Raw genomic sequence first — 8,875 nt, 5'->3', positions numbered from 1 at the left:
GGGGCTAGGTGGGGGTGGGGACACTGGGGAGCTGTCACCTGGCCCAGGTGCCGGAGGAGGTGTGTCTGGGGCGGCGGCTGCGGGAATGAAGAGAAGCAGGTTGTTTTGGGAAGGCACTGGCCTTGGCAATGGGGGAGGTGGGCAGGGGGAGGTACTCAGAAGATGCTGTAAAAATTGACCAGGTCTCAGCTGGAGTCCTTGATGGACAATGGGGCTGTCCTAGTGATGAGGACACAGGAAGGAAGGAGGAGGAGAAAGTTTGGGAACACTCCTTGTTGGGTCGCTGTGAAGACACAGGATGGGGTAGGGGATGATGAATGGAGGACGGGGTGGGGAAGCAGTTTGGTGTTTTTGAGCTTCTGGGAGCTCTGCAGGCCCTGTGCTCGGGCCCCCGTCCGCACTGCTGCCCACTATCCCCACCGTGCCCTTCTGGGGGGCAGAGCAGCTCCTGTGATACTGGGTCCCTGCCAAGACTCAGCTTAGACAAGACGATGCTTTGGGGGTGAAATCTCCACTCCCCTACTTGGGGGGGAGCGAAGGAGCCCCTTCGCTCATCACAGACCTGCTGCCTTATGTCTAGCCCCAGTGACCTCTCTCTCTGTTGCCCACCTGACAACTCTCTTCCCTACTTAAAATGACCATCCTGGGGCACGTGGGTGGCTCAGTCGGTTAAGCTTCTGCCTCTGGCTCGGGTCATGATCCCGGGGTCCTGGGATCGAGCCCCACATCAGGCTCTCTGCTCAGCCGGAAGCCTGCTTCTCCCTCTCCCTCTCCTCCTGCTTGTGATCTCTCTCTCTCTCTCTATGTCAAACAAATAAATAAAATCTTAAAAAAAAAAATAAAATGACAATCCTCTGTCAGTTGGCCAATCATGCAATGGGTCCGAGTCCCCACGATTAGCCCAGATCAAGGTTGAGAGGGACAGTCAGGGGCCCTGAATACACAGCCTCAACCCAACAGTCATTCAGTCAATAGACACGTACTGAGGGCTGCCCTTCGGTGCTGAAAACACAGTGTGATGGACAAGGGAGACATTTCAGCCAGGACCCTCCCTAGCCCAGTCCTGGCTGGGAAGTGGGACACAGGGGCATGGGCGGGTGTCTTCCTATCCAGGGGTGGGGGCTGGGCACGGGGTGTTCTCCAGACAAGACTGGGAAGACGGTTAAGGAACAGAGGATACATTTTCAGGAGGAAGAGCAGGGTGTGAGGTGTCAAGAAGGAGGCCTCATAAATACAAGGCCAGGTGCATGGTGGTTAGAGCAGCAGACTTGGGACCCACGCTGCCTGGGTTCAAATCCTGGCTTTGCCATTTATGAGCTGCGTGGCTTCGGGCAAGTTACCTAACCTCTCTGTGCCCCACATCCTACACCAATAAGGCAGCATGAAGAACAAAGGCGTCTACCTCGCGGAGTGTTTGTGGACATTAAATTGCTGTCCTAGGACACTGGGCACTGAGCCCAGTTTCTGCTGCTACTAAATTCAACCGTGTAACGAAACTGTCACTATTTGACCAAGATGTTATGGGATCTCCTGGATCTTTCTAGTCACTTGGGTTCAGTCCCGACTCTACCAGTTACTTCCTGCAGCGCTCCGGGAATGCAGGTTAGCGTCTCTGAACCTGCGTTGGCTCACCTGAGTGACGGAGAGAGCTATTAATAGTATGGACTTTACCGGGTTGTGGGGAGCACCAGGGGAGGCCATGTGTATGATATGGTTAACCAGGTGGTGAGCCCATAATTAGGTCTGTGAAAATAGAATCTGTGGGCGGGGGTGCTTTCAGAAGAAACTCTCTCTCCCAGGTTAAGCTCACCATGGCCTGCGGCCCCACAGGCCTCTCCAGTCAGCCCCGACGGGCTGGGAGAGCGACACGCTCACAACTCATGTGAGTGCAGGATATGCGTGAGTGTGTGAGAGTGTGTGAGTGTGTGTGCACATAGGTGACCCTCTGTGCGCGTGTGTGTCGGGGCTGGCCCTGGGAAGCGGACAGGGAAGGCTCCCTGGAAGAAGCGACCTCCAGCCTGAGTCTTGAAGGATGCGTTGAGGGGGGGAGTTCTGCATGAAGGAAGGGCGGTGGGCGGTGGGCAGCATGGACGGGATCGCTGGAGGTGCAGGGTCCTGGGTTGGGGAGGCGGAAGTCAGCGCCTGGCATGGTTGCAAAGAACAGATGAGCTTGGGGGGTGTGCTGGGGTTGATCGCAGGGGGCCGTGGAGAGCCACGGAAGGCGAAGGCCGGAAGCAGGGCTGGGAACTCTGGTGTTAGATAGAGGGCCTGGCGTCAGGCCTGGTGTCAGGTTACCAGAAGACACCTACCAGGAGGTCTTGCCCCCCCCACCACGTGGTTGAGCAAATAGGCTCCAATGTCACACGTCCTGGGTTCAAGTCCCAGTCCCACCACTGTGTGACATGGACGAATGACTTTTTGGTGCTTCAGTTTCCCCAGCACCCCACCACTAGGTTAACCGAGCAGAAACTGTGTGCCAGGGCCTCGCACACCGAAACCCCTGGTTGACAGCTGAGCCAACTAGGCCGCGCCTTCAGGGAGAAGCCAGGACTCAGCCTTAGGTCTGTCCAGCGTGGGTTCACGCAGGTTGGGCGGGGGGATGGTGACACCTCTGGCTTCTTCCACGATGGCGAAAGATCCAGTTTGAGCCGCCATTAATCAGAGCCTGGTCACCACACGTCTCCATTTCCCCAAGGCTCAGAGAGGGGAAGTGACTTGCCCAGAGTCATACAGCAAGAGAGACAGCCTATAACCTCAGACAAGAGGGTTGTCTGACCCCCAAACCCACAGTATTTGGCACAGTCTTTAATTTTTTTTTTTTTAAGATTTTATTTATTTGAGAGAGAGAGAATGAGAGACAGAGAGCATGAGAGGGAGGAGGGTCAGAGGGAGAAGCAGACTCCCTGCCGAGCAGGGAGCCCGATGCGGGACTCGATCCCGGGACTCCAGGATCATGACCTGAGCCGAAGGCAGTCGCTTAACCAACTGAGCCACCCAGGCGCCCCTTGGCACAGTCTTTAAAGTCAAGAGACTTTTTAAAGATTTATTTATTTGAGAGAGAGAGACAGCGCACATAAGCTGGGGGAGGGGCTGAGGAAGAGGAAGAGACTCTGAAGCAGACTCCCCGCTGAGCCTGGAGCCCAACTTGGGGCTCCATCTCACAAGCTGAGATCATGACCTGAGCCGAAACCAAGAGTTGGACGCCCACCCGGGCGCCCCAGAGTCAAGAGACTCTAAAGATGCTTTGGGCACGTTGGCAAAGGAGGAAACTGAGGTCTGGTGGCAGAGATTCTGCACCTCCCAGCATGACCGGGCACACAGTAGATGCCTCATAAGTGTTTAGGATCTGAGGACCCACTGTGGGCATAGGGCACCTCGCTGAAAGCCTCACACACATTGTTATCTCATTTGATCCTACCACGATCTCCTGAGTTGGATGCGATCATCATTCCCGTTTTCTAGAGGGGAAACTGAGGCTCAGAAAGATGGAGTCCCAGGCCAAGGTTGCACAGGCAGCAATAGTAACAAGCTGATTCTATTTGTGGTGCTATGTGCCGGGCCTTGTTCAGAGCACTTTACATATTCATGAGGAGCACATCACCGCCCTTGGGCATAGGTATTATTAACATTGGCATTTTATGGATGAGGAAGTTGGACGAATGACTTTCTTGCCGCGTTTATCAAGCACTTGCTGTGTACCTTGCATGTGCTGGACTCCGGGGTGCCCACCTCTGGTCTCAGGCCTGTGACCTTCCAAACCAGCTGCATCTCCCAGTTAAATGCAACACTGACTCCTGGCCATGGACTAAACAAAATCAGCCAATGGTCACTGAGCTCCTCAGGTCCCACATGCTGTCCGGAGCCTGACATCTACCCTTCCTGCTCGTTAGAACCCAGATCCCGGCCGGAGCTATTACCTGTTAAGTAGACTGCTTTGTCTGGTGGTGAGCAGCCTGTCACTGGGAGAATCCAAGCAAGACTGCCATGGAAGAGCATTCGTACTCAGGTGAGAGGAGTCTCTGGTGCTGACACTGGCAAAACCAAGCACCTGACCTCCTACCTTTTACCCAGGAGAGGAGAGGGGCTCCTGGGTCTCTCTCTGGGAAGAAGCCCCAGCCAGGGGCCAGGGGGAGGTGAGCCCAGACTGGCCTTCTGGGCACAGAGCCAGGAAGGAGAGGGAAGCCACAGAACCCTCCCTTCCCTGACTCAACGCCCTCCAACAAAAAACCCCACTTTAGCTGGGGTGCTGGGAGCCGGATAGAATTAGAAGCCAAGTAGAACGGGGACTCAGAACAAGGGGAATTCGGCGTGATGAATCCTCACAGCCAGGATGAGGGGAGGGGGCCCGGACCCAAGGTGGGGCCACAAGGTAGGGATTGGGGTGAGGCCCCCGGGGGGTCTGACATCCAGGGAAAAGGCTGGGGAAGAGCTCGGATATTGAGGAAGAACTGAAAGCCGATGTGCTGAGTTTGGGCCAGGCCCATGGTGAGGGCTGGGGGTCCAAGGTGAGGGAAGACCCAGCTTTCTGGGCATGAGGCTGGAGATCGAGCATGGGCGTGTGAGGGGGTAACTGAACCCATAAAAGGGAAGAGGACCACGGGTGAGAGCTGGGTGGGGGTTGGCCATCTGATGAGGGGCCGTGGAGGAAGGGTCTCAGCTCCTGGTCCTGGGCGCATCTTTCTGGACAGTGACCTGGCCCCCAGTCAGGCTTGCTGACCACTGGGGCGTGGGCAGAAGGAGTGACCGACGTGGGCTGGACGGTGGGAGGGACAGAGTCGGAGAGGCATGCATGCAGCGGGGGACAAAGTCCGGGGGTGGGGTGCTCGCTGGTGGGTACGACAGACAGCAGGGAAGGCGTGCAGAGGAGGCGGGGGGTCCCCTGAGACGACTGCGTTAGTGTGGGCTCTGGACGGGCTCCCGGGACTTAGGGGCTCTGGGTGATGGGGAGACAGGCAGCTGAAGCCCAGTCTCAACCTTCCCCCTCTGGCGCTCTCCCCAGACCCAGCAGAGTTCCCAAAGTTTTCCAGACGGCGGCGATGCTGTGGGCAGGGGGTGCGGCTGATGCTGGTGGGGCTGGCGACCATCCTGCTGTGGGCTGGGCTACTGACCCTGCTTCTCTTCTGGCGTGAGGATACCCCCAGCCCCATGCGGTCTCCCTCTTGTGTTCCCTCCCAGAAGCCCACTTTCTGACCCCGGGGAGCCCAACACACTCCTTGGAGTCCAATTTTCCCACCGTGTCTCCCGCCTTGTCCTCACCGGCCCCCTCCCAAGCCCCTTCTGCCCACCCCGTCCAGCACCCCTGGCTCCCGCCCTTCCCACACCTCCCACACAGTATGCCCAAGGCCTTCAACCCCAGCTGACAGGTGGGCTGGGGGGGGGCGCACCTGGAAACCCGTCTTCTCCCCTTCTCTTCTCTCCTCCCCAGACTGGGACACTGTGCAGAATCTGAAACAGCTAGAAGTAACCGCTGCCCGGAACGGTATGGAGGGGCCGAGGCGGGGGAGGGGGTCTCTTGTCCTGCTTCTGCCACTGACCACTGTGGGACATGGGAGAAGGGCTGGGCTCCAGTGTCCCCCCCGCCCCCGCCCCAGAACTGAGGGTCAGCCTGCATTTCCCCCTCCCCTGGGGGTGAAAACCCAGAGACTCTTGGAGGGGAGGGGGCGCTGAGAAGTGCCTGATGGAATGCTACATAATTGCTCCAGGCCTCAGTTCCCTCACCTGCAAAATGGGCATCATTTCAGGGCTATCGAGGCAGAAACAAGCTAAGCCTGTGAAGCACTTAGACCCTTGTCCAGTGAGCTTTCAAGAAATGCCTGTTGCATTTACGTTTCCTTCTGGGTGGGGGAGGGACAGGTGTTCATTCTATTCTGGCCTGCATTTTCCTGAGTACTCTTGCCCCAAAAATGAAAAACGAAAAGCTTCAGGCCCTGTGACCATGTGAGGGGTTCCTGCACTTGGGGCCGGGGGAGGGGGAGGGGAGCGCTTCAGGAACCTGCCTTCCTGGCTCCTAAAGACACATCTCCTCTCCTGCCACCCCAGTCTCTCGGGTTGCCAAGGACTTGGAAAGACACAACGGGGACCAGATGGCCCAGAAAGCCCAGGGTAAGGGATGTCAGCTCGGGTCTAGGAGGAGGAGAGGGGTGGGGGTGGGGAAACCTGGATTAACTTGTGGGCACAGTGCACTAGACCACCTGTGAACTACAAAATGAGCAGGTGACCCTGAAGACATGGGGGGTGGGGGGGGATGGGAGACTGGGGAGGGCCCTGAGGACTGGCTTACCACTGAGCCCCCTCCCCTGCAACCAGATGCCCAGGTGTCACAGAGCATGGAGGAAATCCAAGCTGAACAGAAGAGAATGAAAGCTCAGGGTGAGAAATTGGGAGGGGGGGGAGTCCTAGAGCTGGGAGGGACCAGTGGCTGGGGGTTCTGGACTCCCAACCCTCACACCAGCCCACCCCCATCAGACTCTGAGCTCTCCCGGAGCCTGGATGGACTTCGTTCGGACCTGAGCAACCTCAAGTCCCTGAGTGAGCCTTGGGAGGGGATGCGGGGGTGGGTGGGGGGCGTTGCAAGTTTGTCTCTGACCACTGTCCCCCACCCAATCACCCAAGGCTTGAACGAGAGACACACAGCCTTACGTTCACTGGAAAGGCTCCAGGAGGAGGTGGTGAAGCTGTGGATAGAGCTACACACATCCAACGGTGAGTTGGTGTGTTGGGACATGTGTGTAACAACACAGTTGTGTGGTGATGTGCATTTGAATGTGTGGTAGATGTGTGCACGTGACAACGTGGATGGGTGTATGCTTATGCGTGTGGCAGGGTCCGTGGGGGACACACAAGAGTTTCTTTCTGAGTCCAGCTTCTTCCCTCTAAGGACCTGGAGCAGGTGGGGGGGGGCGGGGGGCGCTCGAACACTTTTTTCCTCCTCCAGGTGAAAGCATCGTTTTGCCATCTCTGGGTTCTCTTTGTCTCTCTCTCCTCTGCCCATTGTGGCTCAGCAGAGAGTCATCAGCACGATGCCCTCAGCCACGGCCCTCCCAGAAGACTGCCCTAGCCAGGGCGGACAAAGCGGGTCACCTCTGCAGCGATGGGGGTGATGCTGGTGGTCATGAGGGTCAGGGGGGCCGCGCAGCAGGCTGCAGGAAGAGCAGACATTCAATCAGTGCACCTTTAACCTGGGATAGGAACCTGGGTGTTACTGCCCTGATGTCCTCCCCCACCCTCACCCTCACCCTTGATTTTTGGTTTTCCACCTCTGGGAAGTCCCAGCTGCCCCAACTGGCAAAGAAAAGAGGAAGGCTCTGTGCTTGGTGTGAAGGAGTGCAGTCCCCTGGGACACTGTGTGGCTGTGGGAATCTCAACAAGAAACTGGCTTGTGGTCCCTCTGGGCCCACATTCGCTCTGATGGATGACCTTCCAATTCCTACCCAGTCCCTGGTGTGGCCTGGGGTCTGAGCACAGCTGCAGGGCTGTCTCTCGATGACTACGCAACACTCAGCCAGGGCACTTTCCTCAAAGTTTTCTTCCCCCGCACCAAAGATTTTTTTTCTTTATTTATTTGAGAGAGAATGAGAGCATGGGCAGGGGGAAGGAGCAGAGGGAGAGGGACAAGCAGGCTCTGTGCTCATGCGGGGCTCGATCTCATGACCCTGAGATCATGACCTGAGCAGAAATCAAGAGCAGGACGCCCAACTGACTGAGCCACCCAGGCGCCCTACCCTTCAAAATTGTCTTCAAGTGCCCAGAGATACTCTCTTCCTGTTTTAATGTGCCCCACCCCCCTGCACCAAGGGCCACGTACGGGTCACTGGTTCATGTGTGAGAAACACATCCAGCTTTGCTCCTCACGGAGGTTGTGGACCCCAGGCCCCTTAAAAACTTCCCCGAAAGCTATGGAGCCCTCTCTGCGCATCAGTCCAAGAAAATCTATTTTAAATCAAGAGCAAGTCCGCCCAGGAGCAGTGGGTTTAACCTCACACCTGGGAGTGCTGGGTGGTGGCGACAGTGCCTGAGAGCTTCCTCGGGGTGGGCGCAAGAGGAGACAGAGACCAAGGTGGCCCAAGGTCGAGGCCAGGCGGACCCAGCCCCCCATGAGCTCTCCCGATCAATCCCTCCAACTAGACAAAAGTCATCTCCGGTCCCCAAACGTGGCTAGAGTCTGGTTTTGGGGGCGCAGGTAGCAAGGGTGACCAGGGCTGTTATCGGAGCCGATGGTGGGGACAAGACACGGGGAACGCATTGCTGCAATCTTGGCCCCACCACGTCGGCAGCGGCGCTGGCCGTGGGGGCAGCCGCAGAGAGAGGTTGCCGGCGATCCTGGGTCCCTCCGGTGATGATGGTGGTGACGAACGTGTCGCCGGCAGGGCTTGGCGGTTGAGGTGCTTCTGACCGTGAAGGTGTTTGTGGTGCTCACAAACCATACCTGGTGGCTGAGGTGCCGCTGGCCATGGAGCGGATGCCGTGGGGATGCCGATGGTGACTGGTCCGCTGCTGACTGTGGGTCTCCTTGTGGGGATGGTGCTGGCGGAGGCTGAGGTGCTGCTGGCCTTGATGCTGGGGGTCCGTGGCAGGCACTCTGCTCCGGTGGGGGTCTTTGTGGTGATGGTGCTGGCTGTTGAGCTGCTCCTGCCGGGAGCACGTCGGCGTCAGAGCTCCGGAGAAGGCAGCCTGCAAGACTTTGTTAGGCTCTGGGGTGGGTCTGCTTTCAGCCCGGACCCCACGGGTGACTCCAGGAGAGATGCTGCCACCCACTCTGCCTATCATACCCACGGTGCCAGCCACAGCACCAGCCACGGCGTCCACCACAGTGCCAGCCACGGCATCCACCACGGTGCCCGCCACGGTGCCCGCCACAGTGCCAGCTACACCGTCC

At 57.8% G+C, this 8,875-nt stretch overlaps 1 protein-coding gene across 3 annotated transcripts in view; it reads left to right on the top strand.

Moving 5' to 3' along the window:
* The first annotated feature begins 3,611 nt into the window (after positions 1-3,611).
* FCER2 (Fc fragment of IgE receptor II) overlaps positions 3,612-8,875 on the top strand; it is a 7,839-nt gene continuing 2,575 nt past the window's right edge. Inside the window, exons 1-8 of one of the 3 annotated variants that reach the window (XM_034998227.1) lie at positions 3,612-4,006; positions 5,000-5,125; positions 5,426-5,479; positions 6,040-6,102; positions 6,307-6,369; positions 6,466-6,528; positions 6,613-6,702; positions 6,935-8,690. In XM_034998227.1, the coding sequence (XP_034854118.1) occupies positions 3,985-4,006; positions 5,000-5,125; positions 5,426-5,479; positions 6,040-6,102; positions 6,307-6,369; positions 6,466-6,528; positions 6,613-6,702; positions 6,935-7,458 (1,005 nt within the window). In that variant the 5' untranslated portion in view covers positions 3,612-3,984 and the 3' untranslated portion in view covers positions 7,459-8,690. Of the gene's footprint in view, positions 4,370-4,999; positions 5,126-5,425; positions 5,480-6,039; positions 6,103-6,306; positions 6,370-6,465; positions 6,529-6,612; positions 6,703-6,934; positions 8,691-8,875 lie in introns of those variants that run through there. The other 2 variants (XM_034998226.1, XM_034998228.1) reach the window with 2 other exon arrangements.

This window comes from Mirounga leonina, unplaced genomic scaffold, assembly GCF_011800145.1.
Source record: "Mirounga leonina isolate KUSES-001 unplaced genomic scaffold, KU_Mleo_1.0 Mir_94, whole genome shotgun sequence".
Taxonomy (NCBI): Eukaryota; Metazoa; Chordata; class Mammalia; order Carnivora; family Phocidae; genus Mirounga; species Mirounga leonina.
This window is presented reverse-complemented; position numbering and strand designations above follow the sequence as displayed.